This window comes from Leucopleurus acutus (genome assembly GCF_964270905.1).
Source record: "Leucopleurus acutus genome assembly, chromosome: X".
In the NCBI taxonomy this organism is placed as follows: domain Eukaryota; kingdom Metazoa; phylum Chordata; class Mammalia; order Artiodactyla; family Delphinidae; genus Leucopleurus; species Leucopleurus acutus.
In genome coordinates, this window is record NC_139148.1 from 2,044,639 (window position 1) to 2,066,837 (window position 22,199).

Here is a 22,199-nt window from a genome sequence, read left to right on the forward strand (position 1 = left end):
AACACCATGTGGTACTCTTGGAATTCCTCTTCACTTTCAATGTTTTGCGTGGCTGACGGTCAATGACAACGTTTTTAAAGAACCAAGTCATCAATGCATTTGAACTTTTGTCTTCCCTGCCTATTTGTTCAAAATTAAGGCAGTGTGTGTTCATGCATTCTTGGACTCTTTTCATCTCATAAATTAAATCCTGGACAGGAAGAGCGAACCCAAAAAAACACGCATAGGGATCGTGTGTATGTACCATTTTGCATTGTGTTCAAGAAAGGTGTTTCATTTATTTTGTATTTTTTTAAGCATAAGCCTCCAAATAATAATTTTCTTTTTTTTTTGCAGCACGCGGGCCTCTCACTGCTGCGGCCTCTCCCGTTGCGGAGCACAGGCTCCGGACGCGCAGGCGCAGCGGCCATGGCTCACGGGCCCAGCCGCTCCGCGGCACGTGGGATCTTCCCGGACCGGGGCACGAACCCGCGTGCCCTGCATCGGCAGGCGGCCTCCCAACCACTGCGCCACCGGGGAAGCCCTGATTGTTTATCTTTATAGTCAGAAGACACAAGACATGTTTTTCCTTGTGTGTCTACATCTCCGTGCAGGTTTGCTTTGCTCATTTAACCTTCTGACCTTCAACGATGAAACAGTGCAGAAATTACACGGTAAAATTTTAGCCCCTGTTGGCCCATGGCTTCATCCAAAGAGCACGGTGCCCGAAAAGTACAGACTGAAAACACAGTTCTGTGGGAACATTTACCCAAGCGCGCCCTTGGAAAATAAATTTTTATTGAGCTACTCATTGTAGTGGGTTTCTTTCACTAAATTGTGGGCTCACTCTCACCTATGGACTTGGTTTTTGAAGACGAGGTCATTTATGAGAAGGGGGTGATTTAGTGTCTCCAATTTAAAGCTCTTATAGGTGTAAGTTGCCTTCATGTCACCTTCAAACACACACAGCCCTCGTCTTTGGATTCGCGAATGGAAACTGGCCAAATGTGAGAGGTGACTGCATCTCCTTGGACAGTTTTTGCTACGGTAAAAAAAAATGTATGATTTTTTGCAAATGGCAGCTCTCCACACCCCCAGATGTGCCTGCAGAAGAGACAGAGGTAGGCAAGGGGCTATAGGAAGAAAAGCCTTCCTGGCCCAGCCCAGGAAAAACAGTGTTGATGGCAAAGAACCTGCCCGGTCACCCAAGAACACATGAGCTGCAGAGGCCTGGGAGGGGGCTGAGAGCTCAGGGGGCGCCCAACGCTTGACACCAACACACCTGTGGGGCACACTCTGCCCCATGCCGGCTGCCCAAGGAGCTGGACCTTTCTCGGCAGGAAAAGGGAGGATGCAGGAGAGGCGATCTCGCAGATCTATCGGGTGCATCCCTGCCGCCACTGAAGGCTCTGGAACCTACTTCTTAAACGCACAGACCTCCACGGAGAAGGCCATGGTTGGGCCCTACGATCGGATACGTAACAGGTTTGAGCAATGCTGTGTTTTCAGCTGACTCACAGCCAACAGAATATGGGCGGCGCCTTCAGATTTTCACAGCAAAGTTTGGAATCGGAAAGCAGAAGCAGAGAGTAGACGAGGAAATGCACGAGGGACCAGACAGACACCGAGGCCCTCCGCCCAGGCACTGCTTCTGGGAAGACCCATATTTAAACAGCAACACACTCATGGCGACCCACTCAGCACTTGGCTTTCAAGATCAGTGCTAAGGGGAAGGCACAGCAGAGCACTCCTCAGGGGACCCTCACCATCACGTCCAAAGAGAAACGAATCTCACCCAACAGGTGAGATTCTGCACAAGCCAACCAGGTCTATGACACCAGATGGACTGAACATTGACAAGAAGAAGCAAAACTAAGCAGAAACGAGGGAGGTTCAAACACTTCCATCGTACCTGTTTTGTTTCTTACTTTTCCTAAAACCAAAGGGAAAAGAAAACATTTGCATAGGTTCATTGAGCCAATACAGAAAGCTACGAGTTTGCTTTGGGAGATGCAGTTTGGTCCACGGATTTAACCTGGAATATCAATAGCTAGCCATCCCCCTACAGAGTATGAGATTTTTTTAATGCAATAGAGAAAATTCCTTGAATAACAGTCATGGCCAATGGCTAGCCTTGCACTAAAGTCCAAACCCACATCTCCTTCCCTGTCGTCCTGGATTCATGACCCAAGGCTACCAGACACAAAGCACTGAAGATATTGGATATAGACCGTCGTATGATACCTTCTTCACATATAACCATAAAATGCATATAAGATGATAAAAAATGCACATATCATACTTTTAAAATTTGTCCCCAAGAGAATAGATTCTTGAAAAAAAATGTGAAACATGAAACACCATAGGCTCTGGAAAGTAGGAACATTTACTTCACTGCACAATTTCCCTGATCCAGGCACACCGTCCTTTTTATACACACACAGACACACGCACAGGCACACACATGCAATTTGTGGTTGTATCTGAACAAGTTCAGCTCAAACTTATAAAGTCTATGAGAAAAAAACCCCAGGATATCCCAGTAGGAACACAAGCCTAAAAAGAAGATAAAATCTACAACCAAACAATTTTTCAAAATGTCCTCCTACTGCGCAGTCGATTTCCAGCTGCTTAAATAATTCTAGGTCCACAAATGTCAACGGCTCTGCCATCTCTTTATATACATCCGGGTGTATATAAACGTGGAAAAGTCCTTATCCCATTAAGAAGATGCTTCTTCAGGTCTGCCTGGGGGCAGCCATCTGTCCCAGGCAGGCTCAAATCACCCTGTTTCTGGCATGAAATTAGACAAAGGATTTTGTTAGTTTTTAAACACCTGGGTAGAGTTTGTCATCCTAAGAACAACAACAATAATAGCACGAAAGAAACCCAACTTTCCTTTGGAATTCTTACTGCAAAGACCCACAAGCCTGAATTCTAAGGAGAGAAGATGCCTAATAAGAGACATGGAACAATATTTGAAAGGTGGGTTTTTAATGTTCTATGGTGTTGACATGCACAGAACTAGCCTCTCCTCACCCACGATGAGAAGGGAGATTCATCACTCAAGCAAAAACAGATCCGAGGGCTTCCCTGGTGGCACAGCGGTTGAGAGTCCGCCTGCCGATGCAGGGGACGCGGGTTCGTGCCCCGGTCCGGGAAGATCCCACATGCCGCGGAGCGGCTGGGCCTGTGAGCCGTGGCCGCTGCGCCTGCGCGTCCGGAGCCTGTGCTCCGCAGGGGGAGAGGCCACAACAGTGAGAGGCCCGCGCACCGCAAACAAAACAAAACAAAACAAACACAGATCCTAGTTTCAATGTGCTTTGCTGTAGGGTTATACAGCCAGAGAAAACATTTTGTGATGAAAAGAACTACAAGGCACAGAGAGCTGAGAGGCCCCCTGCAGCTGTCTTAACACCCTCTCCACCTGCTGAGAAGCAGGAGCCACACACAGAGGCACGAGTAAGTCCCACAGCTGCAGAACAGAGCTCCAGAATCCTGTAACGAAGCTGAACTCGGGTCTCACCTGTGGGATGAGATTTCGCTTCCTGAAAGAATATCTTTTCGCATAGCATCGTCACACCTGATCGCTCAGCGGAAAATACCAGCCGGTAAAATGACTGAGAGAGATTCAAATATGAATGTGTCTGGCTTTTAGAAGAGCAAAATGCAAGCTGGTTGCATGAACAGGAGGCAATGAGATCATGAAATGGTCTCCTGACTTCCAAAGGGTCACCAAGAATGTCATCAAATACGGCCCCTGCCATTGGCCAAAGTACATTAAAAGTAACTCGACTATAAATCTGGGGAAAAAAATGATACAAATGAACTTACTTACAAAACGGAAACAGACTCACAGACACAGAAAACAAACTTATGGTTACCGAAGGGGAAAAACGGGGAGGGAATATATTAGGAGTTCGGGGTGAACAGATTCACATTACTAGGTATAAAATAGACAAACAACAAGGACCTACTGTACAGCACAGGGAACTATACGCAGTATATTGCAAAAACCTACAATGGAAAACAATCTGAAAAAATATATATACATATATACAATGGAATCACTTTGCTACACCTGAAACTAACACAATATTGCAAATCAACTATACTTCAATAAAAAATAAAAATTAAGAAAATAAAAGCCAACCCCTAGATACCAGAGAGAAAAATAAAAGGCAATTAAACTAACTCAATAACTAACTAAATAAACTAGACCTTCAAAGTCAGAGAGTCATAGACCTTCAAAGGTTCGTGGAAATAAGAGACTCAAAGTCATTTCTTTTCAATCTCAAATTAACTTTAGCAAATTTCCTACAAGGTGTTCTCAGATGATTCCTTTCTAACAAAAAGAGACCCAAGAGCCCTTCTGAAAATACTTGGGAAGTATTGTGGTCTGGACCTCGGAGATTCCAGGAAGCAGCCACAAGAGCTATGCTTCTCAAATGTGTAGGCGCACCGGTCTCCTAGGAGCCGTATGTATTGGTACAGACCCTGCCCCGGCAGGTCAGTCCGGGGAGTGAGATCCTGGTGGTGAGGCTGGTTCTCTGGCGTGCGGCCCACACACACCGGCTGTTTCTTCTGCTGCCCTGGAAGGGACTAGGGCTGGTTCTGCTCCATCGCTCGTGCCCGAAGCGGGGAGAGAAGCCCCACTCGGTCTATGCAAGACCTCCTGCACACGAGGTTCTGTCAACCTCGCTGATTTTTTTTTTTTTTTTTTTGCGGTACGCGGGCCTGTCACTGCTGTGGCCTCTCCCATTGTGGGGCACAGGCTCCGGATGCGCAGGCTCAGCGGCCGTGGCTCACGGGCCCAGCTGCTCCGTGGTATGCGGGATCTTCCCGGACCGGGGCACGAACCCGTGTCCCCTGCATCGGCAGGCGGACTCTCAACCGCTGCGCCACCAGGGAAGCCCCCTTGCTGATTTTTAACTACTAAAAATAAAGATACACCTTGTCGTTTACCCATTTTAAATACAGCAGTGTGTACGTATCAATCCCGAACTCCCAATGTATCCCTCCCCCCTCCCCCCGACCCTCCCCCCCTCGTAACCTAAGTTCGTTCTCTGAGTCTATGAGTCTGTTTCTGTTTTGTAAATAAGTTCAACCAACGAGGACCTTCTGTAGAGCACAGGGAACTGGGCACAGTGTTATGTAACAACCTAAATGGGAAAAGAATTTGAAAAGAATAGATACATGTATATGTTAAAAAAGAAAAGAAAGAAAGAAACAGAATTCAACTGATAAAATTAATGCATGAAATGAGATTCCTTGATATTAAAAAAAAAAAAAAAGATATACCTTCCAGGTGGGGAGCCCATGCTCAGAAATTCTTGAAGACTTCCAGATCTTTCTGTGACACCGGAGGGGCCATGTTCCAGTCGTTCTCGGGATAAGCTTCGAAGTTGGAGGTGTCGCCCTCGCTGCACACTTTGGGCACGATGGGAGGCTGGGGGATCAACAAGACCCAACCCCGTGTTACAGAGGAACAGCGCGCGCCAGGATGTTATTATGCTCAGCGCACATTGCACTTTGCACAGACTGTGTTTTTTACAAATGGAAGCTTTGCAGCAACCCTACCCTGAGCAAGTCTATTGGGACCCTTTTTCCAGCCACACTGGCTCCCTTCGGGTCTGTGTCACATTTTGACAGTTCAAACTTTTCCACTATGATTATATCTGTTATGTTGATCTGTGACCAGGGATCTTTGACGTTACTACTGAAATTGTGTTTGTTTTGTTTTCTTTTGTACTTTGGAGTTAAGGTACGGACACTTTTTTTAGACATAGTGTGACTGTATGCTTAATAGATTACAGGATAGTACCTATTGTACATAACTTAATTTTTCTTCTTCTTTTTTTTTTTTTAATTTTTGGCCACGCCTTGGTTTGCGGGAATCTTAGCTCCCGGACCAGGGGTCGAACCCTCACCCTTGGTAATGAAAGCACACAGTCCTAACCACTGGACCACCAGGGAATTCCCTATACATAACTTTTATATGTGCTGCAAAACCAAAACATTAGTGTGACTCGCTTTATTGTGGTACTCTGGAACCAAGCTTACAGTATCTCCGAGGTCTACCCATACATCCCTCTATGTCTACAGCTTTCTGTGAAAATGTAAAAAGAACTGGAAGACAACAGAGCTGCTTTTCTTTGTTTATGAACAGGAAAAGCTTGGAATTAAAGATATTGCAAGTGAGGTGTCAACTATCAGATTGATGAATGCTTACACAGTTTGAAGAATTTAGGGAAGAAGGAAGGTACCCAGCACTTGCTTCTTAAATTCTAGAACTGAGGACCGCCTGGACTGCTTGTTAAATCGAGATTCCCAGGTCGGGGACATTCTGATGTAGCTGGTCCTGTGGCCACACTTTGGAAAATTCCAGAAAGATGGAAAGAGCTCCAGACTTGGGTTTTATTATCTCAGAGGCCATACCACAATCCTACATTGATAAAAATGAAGGCATCGGGATTGAGAAGAGGGTCAGCAAACTTTTCCCATAAAGGGCCAGTTAGTAAAACATTTTGTTTTTCAGGCCATACAACTTCTGTTGCGACTACTCCCTGCTGCCATTGCAGTGGGAAAGCAGCCATCGACAATCTTTAAACAAATGGATGTGGCTATGTGCCAATAAAACTTTATTTATAAAAACAAGCAAGGGGCCAGATTTGGCCCACAGGTTGTACTTTGCTGATTCCTGCATACATCCAACTCCAAGATTCTGTAACACACACAGACACCGACTAGTTTTCTCTAATCCTGTGAAACTGTTATGCTTTGTCCAGAGCCTTTAACACACGTGGTGAGCACCACCCCTCTCGCCCTTCCTCTGCAGGATGGATCCTAACCTGGATGTTTCACAAGACACTTGAGGCTCATGATGCTAGAATCCTCAAGTCAAGTCCAGGACGAGGACCTAGATTTGTCCCTGTCCCAAAGCTCCGTGCTTCCTAACAGACCACAGCAAAGCAGATGCAGCTGGAGAATCCTGACAGAGCATGCGTTCCTACGTGGATCCCAGGGGGAACATTTTAACTGCTATGTGGACACAGAAATGAGTCAAGTAAGTTAAAAATTATTCATTTAAAAAAAAAAAAAAGAAAACCCTCTTGTCACGTGTATATTTTGGTGAGTGTATCAAAGTGCAAAGAGCATGGAGTGGTCAGCACCTCAGAAACATCAAGGAGCTTCAGGTGAAGGTGCCACGTTCCTCATCTGACTCAGAAGTTCCGTGGCAGAAAGTCTAATTAGTGAGGTTCACGCTGTATACGCACAGCAGACAACTCCCATCCCCAAATGGGCCAAGCCACACGTGAATAGATCTTGGGTTGGCTCCATAAAAGAGGTTGAGGATTTACAAAGATTTTAAAAGTCACAGAGTAAGTTTAATGGTGACTTTTCCTTCATTCTTTCTCACTGCATTCAATAAATGAGCTATTTCTATAAACCAGGCGCCACGTGGACAGAAGGTGCATGATTCTGGCTTTCAGAAACCTTCCAGCCCAGTCAATGGCTCCAGGGGAGTATCTCTATCTGGGTGGCATATTTGGAATCACTTGATGAGCTTTTAAAAAGCTATAAAAATAAAGTTACACAGAGATACCTCTTTTTAACCATCAGTTAGGCAAAACTGCAAAAGTTGTATAACTCACCACTCTTGAGCTGGGGGAAAAGAGGCATTTTTCAGAACCAGTCCCCCGGGAGCACAAAAGGATGCCGTTTCTACAGGGACGTATGCTGCAAAAGTACCTAGATTTCAAACGCATTTACGCTCTGACCCAAGGATCTCACTTCTGGAAATTCATCTTCAACACAAAAGAAATGTACGCAATTATTCCTTTTAGGAGACTGGAATCGGCATTAAGTGTCTGTCAGTTGAGGTCTGGTTAAGTAAACGATGGTAGAGACATGCAAAGGAGTTCCATGCGGTTTAAAAAGAATGAGAAAGCTATTCAGGCATATGGGAAGATCTCGAGGTTGTATCGTTAAATGAAAAAAGCAAAATTAGAATAGTGCATGTGTAACTGTAGGTTTGTGTTTTTAAAAAAGGGAGAAGGACTTCCCTGGTGGTCCAGTGGCTAAGCATCCGCCTTCCAATGCAGGGGACATGGGTTCGAGCCCTGGTCAGGGAACTAAGATCCCACGTGCCACGGGGCAACTAAGCCCGTGTGCTCTAGAGCCTGCGTGCCACAACTAGAGAGCCCGCGTGCCACAACTACTGAGCCCGAGTGCTCTGGAGCCCTCGCACCACAACTAGAGAGCCTGCGTGCCACAACTAAAGACCCGACACAGCCAAATAAATAAATAAAAACAAATACTTTTTTTAAAAAAGGGAGAAAATAAGAATATGTGTATCCACCTGGGTTTACATTAACCTAAAGAAACTTTTAAAGGATACACAGAAGAATCTAATAAAAGTGGTTACCTATAGCCAGCTGGGAGGGGACAGCCTGGCCATGTATACCTATTAATATTGATTTGGTTTTTGAACAATGCGAATATATTACTTAGGCAATTTTGTAAGTCAGTGTAATAGAATAAAATACATAAAAGTTAAAACCTTGAACAAAATGAATATCGGTTCCACCCCTAGAGTCTGGGCTGGGGGCGAGGCATTAGCATTTTTTAAGTGTCTCCACTGGCGCCCAAGCGCAACGTTGAAAACATTGCTGTTGAGGATACCCGTCAATCACATATTAAGTTCAAAGAAAGATGGGCCTCAGAATACTTTCCATCTAAGCTACCACCATCACTGTGCCACATCCGTCCATAAGTATGAGACATGCGTCCTACCTGTGTTATTCCCCCTTAGAAAGGGAACAGATGAGATTCATCATAGTCTCAGAGCCAGGGACGGATGGAGCCAGTTCTCCAAAAACCCAACTGCAAAAGTGGGGTCTGAACCCCCCATTAGGTGACTCTTTAGCTGAGCTCTCCCCTGAATAGGGAACCTGGCTTATCAACGATTTGGGATGGTTGCTTGTACCGAATCAATTCATTACATGTCCATCCTAAGTGAAAGAGAGCTCAGGAGAGCTCCAGGCTGCCCAGGGACCAACTGCCCATTTAAATATGTTGTACCTTCAGTTTCCTTTCTGGGACAGTCTCCCAGTCCATGGTCCGGAACCACCGATGCCGTTTCACATCCTCTGCTCCATTCTGCAAAAGAAACATGCATCATCAGTGAACAGAAGGTTGACAGGATAGGAAAGAAAATATTCCAAGAGAACCTCTACGCGATGCCCTACGGAGAAAAACAAGAGTTTGCTATGTGTGCAATCACTGTGCCCAGAGTGTGAGCTATTAGGGAAAACGACAGATGAAGGCATCTGAGTTTCATTTGCTTTCCTTTGTCGTAGAAAGAAATCCGGTCACGAGGTTCACGTGTATGCCGCTCTGGACCAAAGACCAAAGTGTAATTATGATTCAGCCTCTTGACATAAAACTAGACTGACGCGCGGTCAGGTCTGAGTTTGACACCTGTTTTCATCTTGACAATTTCCTCAGGTGAAATTACACTCATTTTAGAAATGTATAAACTGAGATTCATTAAATGATGTCATTTGCTCTGTACTGCCCAGCAAGTAAGTCTATAACTCAAACTGAGCATGTCAAACTTCAGAGACTTTAACAACTACCCAACGTCGCCTCTCAATTAACAATGTGTACAGCACAGGGAATGCTACTCTATACTCCGTCATAACCTACATGGGAATAGAATCTAAAAAAGAGTGGATACATGCATATGCGCTCACTTTGCCGTACAACTGAAACTAACACAACACTGTAAATCAACTCTACCCCCCAAAAAATTTTAAAAAAACAAAACACAAAAAGCAATGTGTACTAAGGTCTGTCTAGTTCATCCTCAGCTGTGGTGTCAATAGCTGGACGGGAGGCACCACCAGTACCAGGACCTCTGAAAATCCCTTCCAAGTTCTCAGCCTTCAGCTGCACCCTTCTTCTCCTTTTTTACGACACTTGTAGCAACTTTTTAATCAATTAAATGCATGAAGTTATAAGACAGAAACATGTGATGTCTGTGACACAGGAGCCAGTGCATCTGAAGTTAACTTTTTAAAATGTGTATCAGTTCATATTTTTTAAAGTTTTAAATGATTTATCCTCAAAAAAGAAAATTCTCTGTAACCATATCTCCAAAAGGTAGGAGATGGGGTGTCAATGTTTTCTAGTTTTTTCCAGTCCTATTATTTTGAAAACTCTTTTTCTTTTCCTATTTCTTTCCATCCATATGTAAGTCAAATAATGACATCTGATGAGTGTTACCTTGAGGGATGCTGAGAGAAGGTAAATGGGACTGAAGGTTTACTCCCTAAAAGTTCAAACTCAGTATGGATACTAAGGTTTTATGGTATCTAGATAGATGACAGAGAGATAGATGTAGATGACGGTAGAGGACAGAGGATGAGCTATTTAGATAGATACATTTATAGATGATAGATGAAAGTTAGGTAGATAGGTGTTCAATAGATAACAGACAGATGATAGACAGATGATGGAAGATAACAGATGATAGGTGATAGATACATAGGCAGATAGATGATAGATAAATTGATAGATAATGGAGAGAGAGATGGATGAGATATCTAGATAGATGATTGATAGATGACGGATATATAGGTAGATAGATGATGGAATATGACAGACATATAGATAGACATAGATGATAGATAGATAGATACAATAAATAGACAAAGAAGTGAAGGAGAAAGTAAGTGCTAGAAACTTTCCAAGTGTGGAGGACAGAGCAGTGTCCACAGAGGATGAAGGAGTTAAACACAATGGTCTGTTTGGGAAATAAAAAGAGAAACACCGCAAATGAAGGAGCGCCAGGAGGAGAAACACAGCCCGTTACTGGATGAACAACCATGCTGTTTCACAGATCTGTTCCTTTCTCCAGTGATATCCAACCACTTAGCGTTTACTCCCCTCCCTTAAGGACCTCAACACATGAGCCAATCTCCATGAGTAGCCTTAACTAGCCAACCAATTTAACTCGTTATGTATTGAACTGTGCTCCCCACGAAAGGACATGTTGAGGCCCTAGTCCTCAGCACCTGTGAATGTAACTTTATTTGGAAACAAGGTTTCTGTAGATGTAAACAAGTCAAGATGAAGTCATTGGGGTGGACCCTAAATGCAATGACAGTGTCCTTACAAGACACAGAAGAGGAGAGACACGGACACAGAGGAGAAGCCCCGGGAAGACAGAGGCAGAGACGGGAGGGAGGCGGCCACAAGCCCAGGGACGCCTGGAGCCCCCAGAAGCTGGAAGGGGCAGGAAGGACCCTCCCCTGGAGCCTCTGGAGGGAGCACGGCTCTGGGACGCCTGGACCTCAGACGTCTGGTCTCCAGGATGGGGGAGGATGGATTCCTGTGGTTTTAAGCTCACGGTTTGTGGTCCTTTGTTACAGCCGCCCCAGGAAATGAACACACCCACATAAACAGAGGGCCCCACGAGACCTGCGGGGTTCAAGTCTCACACACAGGTCTACTTTGTCCCTCAAGACTGCAACTGACAGGGTCAATGCACTGGTCCACGTCTAAGTTTATCCACAGACGTCCAGAGCTAGAAACAGCTAAGAAAATGTCCCTGGTTTGTCTCAAATTCAGCAGTGCCAAAACAGAACCAAGACAGGCATATACAATATCACCGTTTATACAAGTCAGTTCCTTCCACGTGTTTCCCTCCAGATGAAAAGTTTGACAAAAGCACACATGGTGCACAGCTTCTAAAATGACGATGAAGTCACACACCAACCTGCACATGCATGTTTAGAGCAGCACTACTCCTAACAGCCCAAAAGTGGCAACAGCCCAAGTGTCCATGGACGGATGGATGGGCACACAGCACGGGGTCCATCCACACAGCACAACAGGACTCAGCCAGGACAAGGAGAGAAGCTCTGACCCAGGCTACCACGTGGATGGACCCTGAACACACGACGCTCAGTGAGAGAAGCAGACACAAAAGGTCATGTTGTGTATGATTCCATTTTCATGAGAGCTCAGAATAAGACAATCTAGAGAGACAGAAAGTAGCCCAGTGGTTGCCTACCACCAGGAGGGCTAGAAGGATAGAGAGGTGATAGATACAGGATACAGGATATGGGTTTCTTTTGGAAGGGATAAGCATGTTCTTTAAACGGTGGTGATGGTCGCACAATTTTGCAAATACATTACAAGCCATCGGACCGTCCACTTTAAAACGGGGAAACTGGATGGTATGTGAATTATACCTCAACAACGTTGTTGAAAAATATAAAAGTAAATAAAGTCATGATTCGTAACCTACAGATCACTGCTGAGTCACTGGCTCCTTTGGAGAGACAAGGAGATGGGGTGTAGACCCAGTTTGATTCTGCAGGCCCCAGAAACCCAGATTTGGAATCTGACCAATGACTGAATACGAATGTTCTGCCTTTGCTGAAGGGTGTGAAGTCAAATGACAGGCACTTATAACGAATACCACTTAACACATACGGACGGAAACACTCACCTTCATGTTTCCCAATCTCCTTGTTCTGTCGACAACAAGCAATTTCTTAATGAGGTCTCTGTTTGGGAGACGGAGACAAAAACACAGACGTGTTGATACGGACCCATGCAAACACAGCAGGTCAACAGCAGTAAAATCCACACCGCACAACGTGGACAACGGGCGCAGCGGTTCACACTGGCTGAACGCTTTCTAACGCTTCTTTCTAACCATGATCTGTTCCTAAATAATTTCTGCGGCGCAGAGCTGCGAGAGGGACCTAGCTAAGGGGAAGAGGTTGATTAGATCATCGTAGAAAAGAACAGCCCCGGAGCGGGAGAAAATGTGCCCGCCCTGGGGATGGGGAGGCTTCATTTCAGACATACGAGTCAGGCCATCCCCGCCGACTACACGACATGCACTTTCACCAAAATCGATGCTCTCGCTTTGCCCTGTGGGTCTGTTTATCTGTGAGATTCTTGTCTGGCCATCCGTGCCTTCCCGTAAGCACGTAAACTTATTGGATCCCTTTCGTGTGTGCCGGTTCACTGAGATCCTCCCTCTAGATAGCAAACGGGGGACTTCCCTGGTGGTCCAGTGGTAAAGAATCCACCTTCCAGTGCAGCGGACACGGGTTTGATCCCTGGTCAGGGGACTAAGATCCCACATGCCGCGAAGCAACTAAGCCTGCGTGCCGCAACTACTGAGCTCACATGCCTCAACTAGAGAGCCTACGCCCTTTGGAACCCGCGCGCTACAACGACAGAGCCCACGCGCCCTGGAGCCTGCACGCCCCAACTAGAGAAGAGGAAATCCGCACGCCACAGCTAGAGAGAAGCCTGCACGCTCCAACGAAGAGCCCGTGCACTTCAACAAAAGATCCCGCGTGACGCAACTAAGACCCGACACAGCCAAAAATAAATTAAATAATAAATAAATAATTTTGTTTAAAAATAAATAAATAAATTGCAGGCAGTATCAGAATACAGCAGGACGGTCAATTATGATGGGAAACTGGAGGTGGTTTTCAAGACTTCCAGAAGATGGGCTAGCTCTCAGAGTAACAGTTAAGGAAATAAAAAGTATAATGTGTGTGTTTAAGTATCTAATACGCTGACCATGTTGTGTATACATTAATATCCAGGGACTTCAAGCATATGAGGATGTTTTCCAGGACAATCAAACACCCCCGACTCAGCTTTAAGCATCTCAGCTTTCCTGAATCCAACAATGCCCCGGGGTAAGCAGCACAAACCCAGGCTCCAGCTACGCCCTGGGCGCTGTGGGACCCGCTAAGGAGGCTCAGATGCGTCAGGTGATAAATGAGGGACCAGGGACCAGGGCTCCTCACATCTGCACTGTGAAATCTCCCAGGTTCCTACTGATCAAACTCTGTTAAGGTATAACTGTAACACAGTTTCCCAACACTGTGTATCCTTAAGTAGAACTGGAGTCCTTCTAGACGTTCTCCCAAATCCATCTCAAAGAGAAAACCCAAGAACACTGGCTCACCTAAGGCTAGGATGTAGCCTTAAGGCTAGGATTTTGATGCATCCATCGAAAACAGAGGAAATGTACTCTTGTGCAAGGCAGAGGGATACAAGAGCACTGAGAAATGAAGGTACCTTTCCCATACTTAGTGAGTCTCCCCTTCATTATTTTAACATACCAAAGAAACACACTAAAAAAAACAAGGTCACCAAACACCACACTCCCAGAACATCCCCAAATCCATGTGTTTTTTCCTTCTTCTTCCCTATTATTTACAGCACCCTCAGCCCTATGAGTGCATATCGTTAAAGCTGCCAGTCCCAGGATTACAAGAAAATCAAAGATTTATTCAACATATAAAATCAGATCTTTGCGAAACAGCTCGATCCTGAAGGCAGAAGGTGCAGAAGAAAAGGGGCCACCCGATACGGCAAAGCCACACAGGAACTCTGCAGGCATCCAAGACGCGGCAGGTGGGCACCTCCATCCTGGAATGCCTGTGAGTCCACTGGCAGGCCCTTCATTCAGCGAGGCTGAAACTCTGAATCCTGCTGACTCCCCGGGGGCCAGCTGGCTTCTCCTCGACCACTTTCAGACACAGAGAAACACTTGTAAATAAATATGAGTTCTACCAAGTCGGCACCAAGCCCCCAAGCTTCTACTTCCTTTTCCATTATACATATTCCTGCAAGGAAACCCGAAGCTTCATCCAAAGAGACATGTGCCCAGGCCAACACGCTGACACGGTCCAGCGCTGAGGGTGCAGGAACCCACAAAGGACCTGAACAGCTTCAGTCAAAATTCTACCCTCAGGGCCACCTGGTGACAGTCACTTGGGTAGGAAATCACTCCCTCGGGCTCTGCTTCTCAGCCGGCCCATGAAGATCTAGGCAAAAACATGAAGAAGTAAAGCTTTACTCAACTATGATGTGCCATCACCAAGGGCAGCAAAGGGTCCCAGGTTCCTGCCCTTGGTGAGCCCCCTCACTGGGGACGTGAGAGGAAACGCCTGGAGCTGCGCACGTGAGCCCTCGCCCTCGCCCTCACCCTCACCCTAACCAAGGATTCCAGAACAGCCTCTGCTGCTTCTCTCTTGAAAGTAAACTAGGAGAAAAAGACGGGGAGTTGGCAGCAGACCGGACGGAGATTACGCTTAGGTCTGTTCTCTTTCTATAACATCTTCTTGTTCACGAAACGTTGGAAACGTACTCTATATACAAACATGAGTGTAAAAAAGAATGAAATTGTGCCGTTTGCAGTAACGTGGATGGACCTGGAGGGGATCATACTAAGTGACGTCAGTCAGAAGAGAAAGACAAATATCATATGATGTCACTTGTATGTGGCATCTAAAAAATGATACAGGGACTTCCCTTCCAGTGGTCAGGGCTCTGCACTTCCAATGCAGGGGGCATGGGTTCAATCCCTGGTCGGGGAACTAAGACCCTACATGCTGCGCTCATGACCAGAAAAAAAAAAAAAAAAAAAAGATACAAGTGAACTTATCTATGAAACAGAAACAGACTCAAAGACATAGAAAACAGACTTATTGGGAAAGGGGGTGGGGGGAGATAAATGAGGAGTTTGGGATTAGCAGATACACACTACTGTATATAAAATAAACAACAAGGACCTACTATATAGCATAGGGAATTATATTCAATATCTTGTAATAACCTATAATGGAAAAGAATCTGAAAAAGAATTTATATGTATATATGTGTATATGTATAACCAAATCACTTTGCTGTACACCTGAAACTAACACAATACTGTGAAGCAACTACGCTTCAATAAAACAAAATGGATAAAAAAAATGGGGGTAAAATAGAAATAAAATTTACTATTTTAACCGTTACAAATCCATATATTAACATAAGCAAATAAATGACCTAAGATTTATGGATCTTCCCTTCTCCTGGGGAAACACCTCCTGGAAGCATTTAAGTCCTTCCTCGAAAGAGGAAGGGGATCCAGTCTGATGATCTGTGTTGCCTGAGACCGTCACAAGTTTACCAAAGAAAGAAGCAGGCTGTGAGGACACAGGAGGTAGTTCATCTTTATCCTGCTTGGAGCACGCGCACCCACGGCAGCAGCGAAGTCACACCCATCGCGGGCGGGTCCCGCCAACAGGCAGCGGGTGTACAAGCCCCAGGTGTACCAGGAGAATTCCAGGGAGTCTACAGGGGCCATCAAGTAGCAGTGCCCGTGGCTGGGAGTTGCCGCTAATCTGACCATATCATCGGTCAATCGTTGACACATTTATAACTCAACTTTATTTTTTTCTCTTTATTATGTCTTCTCTTAATACCCTCCCCCGATCCTTCCTCATCCCTCAGCCCTCCCCTGTAACTCACTTTTTAAAGTGTTTTGCCATCCATTCGAAACATTGTTTCGAATGGATGGCAAATCTCAATGATCAAAGATAACTGGCAAATCTCAAGGATCAAAAATAATTCTCGTGCTGATTCCAAATCAACTCCTCGCATCAACACTGATGGGATCTGGAGCCTGGGAGAGAAATCCTAGACCATATTTCTTCATTTCTTTCTAGAGCAATAGACTTTTGAGTGCTGTACGCATTCCCCTTGTCACCTTACCGTCGGACCATTCAGGACACAGAAGTCTCCCTTCCGGATAATTTCTGTCTAACTGGAGCCTCCTTTTCTTGCTAGAATCTTTTGGAACCTAGCTGGTGGGTCAAACATGACACAAGCTCCGCCCACAGGAACCAAGAAGAACATCCTTGGTCCATACGGAGCATTGCTGTTTAAGGTGAAACAAACTAGATGCAGCCAGTGGCCCCAGGATCACAGCTGAGCACTGTCATGAAAGAAGTTTTCCCTGAACTCAACAGGTTCCTTTAAAAATACGTAGCAAAAAAAGAGAGAAAAGTTTAGTTCTCAATTAAACACAATGAAACCCCATTTGGGGATCAGAAGAGGTTGGAAGCACCTATCAACGTATCTGGGAAATACAGTAAAACAGCTAGAAATCAGGACTCACAACGGTGCCAATGGCTAAAAGCTGACACACAGGGCAAGGTCGTTGGAAAAATCGTTGGAAAACCTAAAGCGTTCTTATCTTTTAAAAAATTTAGCTTTTCCTCCCACTGACACAAAAATGCACACCCGAAGTTTAACACTGAAGCAATGCAACAGTTCTTGAAACAACGAGGGCGTAACTCAAAATTCTAGCAGGAGAAAGGACTTTAAGAATGAAAATAATTTAAGCAGGAGAGAAAAGAGAAACTCTGCTAAAGCCATCAACACTTGTGCCAACCGCAACACTAGCTGGGAGGAAGGACACCCTTCTTGTCAAATAACAGAACGGCTCTCGTATTAAATATGATAACAAACGCCTTTATTCGCTAATTGTAAGTGTCATTTCTTTTAAACGGTATAAAATAGGGCTGAGAGTCGTTAAAAGGTGAAGTCTCATCCCAGCAGAGTCATGAAAACCTCCTCCCTTTTGGTGGAAAAAATGACCGGTCAAAACAGCTTCAGCCCAGCACAGAGAATAACACAGGATCGTACCCCGCTCGGCAGATGCCATAACTGGGGTTTCTTAGATGCTTTAAAAATAAACACACCCGATGAGGCGGGAACGGTTTACTTACTTGACACTGAAGTCCAAATGCCTGGGGAAATCGATCTTGCCTGCAAGAATTTTTTGGTAAATGCCAAATGCGTTGTCATCAAAAAACGGAGGAAACCTGTTAGAAACATAAACATCTATTTTTAGTGCCAAGCAAGTGTGGAAAACATCCCTGCTGGGTAAGGAGGACTCTTTCCGCCTGACCCAGGCAGAACAGAATTTATTTCACGGCCGCTCTTTCCTCGCATCCTGGAGTCCATGGATGGCTCGAGACCAGCTTCGAAGACATGGTTGCAAGAGGCCAAGCGTGAAGCACCGCAGCCCGAGGACAGAGGATGGGCCGGCAAAGAAAAGGCAATGACCATGAGGCCATCTGACCAACTATGAGGTCACTAGGGTGCCATTAAAAATGTCTCCCCAACTGGACCGTGAGTGGACCTCTTTGTATCCCTCCTGCATACGGGAGTGTGGAGCACACAGTAGGTGCTCAATAAGTGTACACAGGCCAAATGTAAGAGGAGAGGTTACACTGGATCCTATTTTTTTGGCTCAAGTACTTCATAACTTTACAGAAGCCCATATGTAAATCTCCACGGTCGATGAATTCACCTCCATCCTACTTTGGGAGGTGAGTGACAGCAAGGCTGGTTTCCAGGTTGCGATTTTAGGCACAAAGATCTACACTAGGGGTTGGCCAGTGATGGCCCACAGCCTCTTTTTGTCAATAAAGTTGTACTGGCACATGCATGCCATACACGTATGTATCCTCTGCGGCAGTGTTACCACAATTAAAGACTATAGTCTAGTTAGAGAAACTAACAGACCTATCCTTTCTAACATCTGGAAATAGAAAAACAACACAATGTGACATAAGTTAAAGAAGAAATATACTTACAACTGTAAGGACCACGAAAAATCCAAGAAACTCTAGAAGTAAACCACTAAATGCATACCAGATAGCCACATGTCCCTGGGCACAAGGTATACTTCTGATACTTCCTCAGAGTGTTCAAGGCAAAGACCTTCTACTCGAAAGCAAAACCTCTATTTAGTTTCTTTAGAAGGAGGTCTTCTAATTCAGTAGAATAAGCAATGGAAATATGAAGGGGAGATTTCAAATGATGGTCTGACTGATGGCAAATCTCAATGATCAACAATAATTCTCGTGCTGATTCCAAATCAACTCCTCATGTTTTTTTAAAGAGAAACAGTGTATCATGGGTGGAATGGTGGCCCCCAAAGTTACACCCGTGTCCTCACCATGACTACCTACATGGGACCTTATACGGAAACAGAGTTTTTGCAGATGTGATGAAGTGAAGGGTCTGAGATGAGGTCCTCAGGGAGAAAATGTGTCATACATACCTACCCACGTGCGTGGAGAACGTGGCACGCAGTACTCTGGGGGAGCTGGCATTACACGACACTATCATGGGAAAGGCATGTTAGCAGTAGTTTAGCGAGCGGAAAAAACAATAATAGGGAGAGCACTAACACATCTTGCCTGAAGGAAAAAGCACGGAGAACTCGGCGTGTGCAAAGCGGCCAGAGAACCTGCCCTCAAGTCTCTGCCTTTAATCCAACAGAATCCTTCCAATTCTTAATAAACGGGTGCTTGTCATACAGAAGTGGGCGTTATGTGCACCTTGCGTTGTCCATGGTGAGACGTAGCCAGAAGGACAAGCTGCCCATCCCCGTGAAGGCAGGCTCGAGACTTTCGTCTGCAAACTTCATGCCAATTTTGCCATTTTCTCCATCATCTATCTGGATTCTTTGTATAGATACCGTCGACCTACCTAAATCTCCCAGTAAAAAAATGGATTGTCCAGAAACAGGCGCCATTGTTGTGACCTTGCGTTTCTCATCAGACCCCAGAGACCCGTTACAAAATGATGGTCCTGGGACGGCCCCAGTGGCCCAGTGCTTAAGACTCCATGCTTTGGACTTCCCTGGTGGCGCAGTGGTTAAGAATCCACCTGCCAATGCAGGGGACACGGGTCGAGTCCTGGTCTGGGAAGATCCCTCATGCCGCGGAGCCACGAAGCTCGTGCGCCACAACTACTGAGCCTGCGCTCTAGAGCCCGCGAATCACAAGTACTGAGCCCGCAAACCTACAGGCCGTGCTCCCAACAAGAGAAGCCACCGCAATGAGAAGCCTGCGCACGGCAACCAAGAGTAGCCCCCGCTCGCCGCAACTAGAGAAAGCCCGCGCGCAGCAAGAAGACCCAGCACAGCCACAAATAAACAAACAAATACACAAATTTATCTAAAAAAAAAAAAAGACTCTGTGCTTTCACTGCAGGGGGCACGGGGGGTTTGATCCCCCGTCCGGGAAGTTCCGCATGCCACAGGATGTGGCCAGAAAACAAAACCAAAATGATGGTCCCAAACTATGAGCCCATTGTAACAGGGAAAGGACCTTGGAAGGCAGGTACTTTGGAAATGGCTTCAAGGAAAAGAAGAGTTTCTGGAGAGAGAAGTGAGAGATGGGGGGCTACAGTATCGCCCTCCTTTGACTTCTCCCTCCAAGGTCCTCGGCCTCATACGTTCCTATGAAACAAATATCTGAGATCCTCAGAAAAAGGGGCAAGAACAAAGTACTGGGCCAGGAAACACCCGGGCAGACTGGAGCGTGAGAGAGAGTCCCGGGGCACCCTATCTTTGGCATGGCAGCTGTGATTCTCAAAGTGGGGTCCCAGGGAACCCTCGGGTTCCTCGGGATCTTTTCAGGAGATCTGTGACACCCTTTTTCTGACTATGAATCTGAATGTGGCTGCATTTTCGTCATACACCTCAACCAAAACAACGCATCACACCAGACAGAGTGTGAGAGAAGGGAAGGACGCAGTGGCCCGCAATGAAGCTGGACATAAAATAGTGAACATGTGTACAACGTCACTGTTTTCTCTACCTATTTTTAATACTAGGAAATAGTTATTGTTTTCATTAAAAATTTGATTTATGTTCATCATTAGTTTATCACCTTATGCTTTTACGTATAAACTTATACACTTATATATACAATCTCAGTTTAACTTCCAAATGTGGTAAACGTTGACAGATAGAACCTGCATCCCTGAGAGCTCTTTGGGGTCGATACTAACACTTAGGGGCGTTTTCATAACTTTTAGGAAGGGAGTCACTTTTAGGACAGATGGTTACTGAAAACTTTTAGGGTCCTGCGGCTGAAACGTTTTGAGAACCACTGCACCGCAGCTAACGTTCTACATGGATGCAACTCCAAATGCAGACTAGTTCCATCTTCCTGAAAAATAGGCGTGCGACTGAAACTCTCCACATGGGTGGATATGAAAGGAACAGATGATGGAAGACATCAGGGCTGAGTTGGGCGCTCCTGGAAAAGCCCATGAATGGGCCACCTGTTTTCAATCCAACCGAAACATTTCTTACTCGATGAAAATAAAATCCCAGTTAGGACATGCTCTCATACCTAATCACGTGGCTGGCTGTACCCAACAAGTGTACTTCTTGTACTTCATGAAACATTTCACCCACCAATGAAAGCAGTAAGCAAACAGACAAGGCAGAGTCTAGCCTGATCTTGCTAAAGGTGCCAAAACAGAAAATGGAAATCCAACAGGCACGCGGGAGACGGGAACCTGGAAGAAAAGGCCACCTCCGCCATCTGTATGAGAACTCCCTCCCACTGGCCACCAAAGGCGTCTGGGTTCAAGGGGGTGAGAAGAGCAGCTTGCACCATCCAGTGATCTCGTGGGCAACGAACACACGGAACCAGATGGTTGCAGACCCACTGAGCGCTCCAGAGAGAACAGAAAGGGGTGCTAGGGCGGAGCGTGGCTGGAAGCAGCGGAGGAGGGCTCTGAGGGCAGGTTACAGGTGAGCCCGAATCGTGAGGACTGGAAGCGAAGGGACCGGCCGGGGGGATGCCCTCAGGCGGCTGGCAGAGAGAGGGACAGCAATGCCGCACCGGGTGCTGGAGGCGCAGCAGGAAGGCCCGCGATCCCAGGAGAGAGGCCAGGCCTCCGTCTAAGGTGGGCAGATCTTCTACAGACCGACTCAGAGCCTCGTATAACGAGGAGCTCCGGGTCTGTCCCCTCGAGGGCTGCTAGGGAGAAGGACGTGGCCTGGCGGGTGTCGGTGAGGGACCCCTCCGGTGGCTGCCAGGGGAACGTGCCACGGGCAGGGGCAGCTGGAGGAGACGTGAGGACACTCGGGACGGGTCCAGGCGAGAGCAGAGGCTGGCCAGACTTCAGGGGCAGCCCCGGGTCAGCCAGGCGTGCGGTGTGGGCAAGTGTGGGTGTCTCTGGAAATACCACCCAGACAAGCCTGACTCTAACTGAAATGTGGAAAACAAAAATATGCCGACTGTGAACTAACAGCTCCCTTTTATGAAATGCAAAGTTCAGCTTACGGTGTTCTGGGTTAGGAGAGGGTTTGAATTATTAACCTCCAATTATTCTAATAATAGGACCTAGTAATAGATTCTAATTACATTATTTTCTACTGAATTCCTAATATTCTCTGAGACTACTAGAACTACTGTATGGTTAACCTTCTACTGGAATAGAGTATTTTCTATTTTCTAATGTTCTAATATTTTAAAATTGTACATCCCAATAGTAATGAGAATATCATTTTAATGTATTAT

The 22,199-nt window shown here is 45.8% G+C and overlaps 1 protein-coding gene across 1 annotated transcript in view; it reads right to left on the bottom strand.

Annotated features, from left to right (window-relative positions):
* Positions 1-2,217: 2,217 nt before the first annotated feature.
* Positions 2,218-22,199, bottom strand: part of LOC309978408 (cAMP-dependent protein kinase catalytic subunit PRKX) — a gene marked incomplete at its 5' end in the record, with an annotated part of 79,974 nt that continues 59,992 nt past the window's right edge. The window contains 5 exons of the mRNA XM_082864884.1: positions 2,218-2,772; positions 5,281-5,428; positions 9,064-9,141; positions 12,503-12,560; positions 17,592-17,687. Coding sequence (XP_082721010.1) covers positions 5,303-5,428; positions 9,064-9,141; positions 12,503-12,560; positions 17,592-17,687 — 358 coding nt within the window. The 3' untranslated portion in view covers positions 2,218-2,772; positions 5,281-5,302. The remainder of the gene's footprint in view (positions 2,773-5,280; positions 5,429-9,063; positions 9,142-12,502; positions 12,561-17,591; positions 17,688-22,199) is intronic.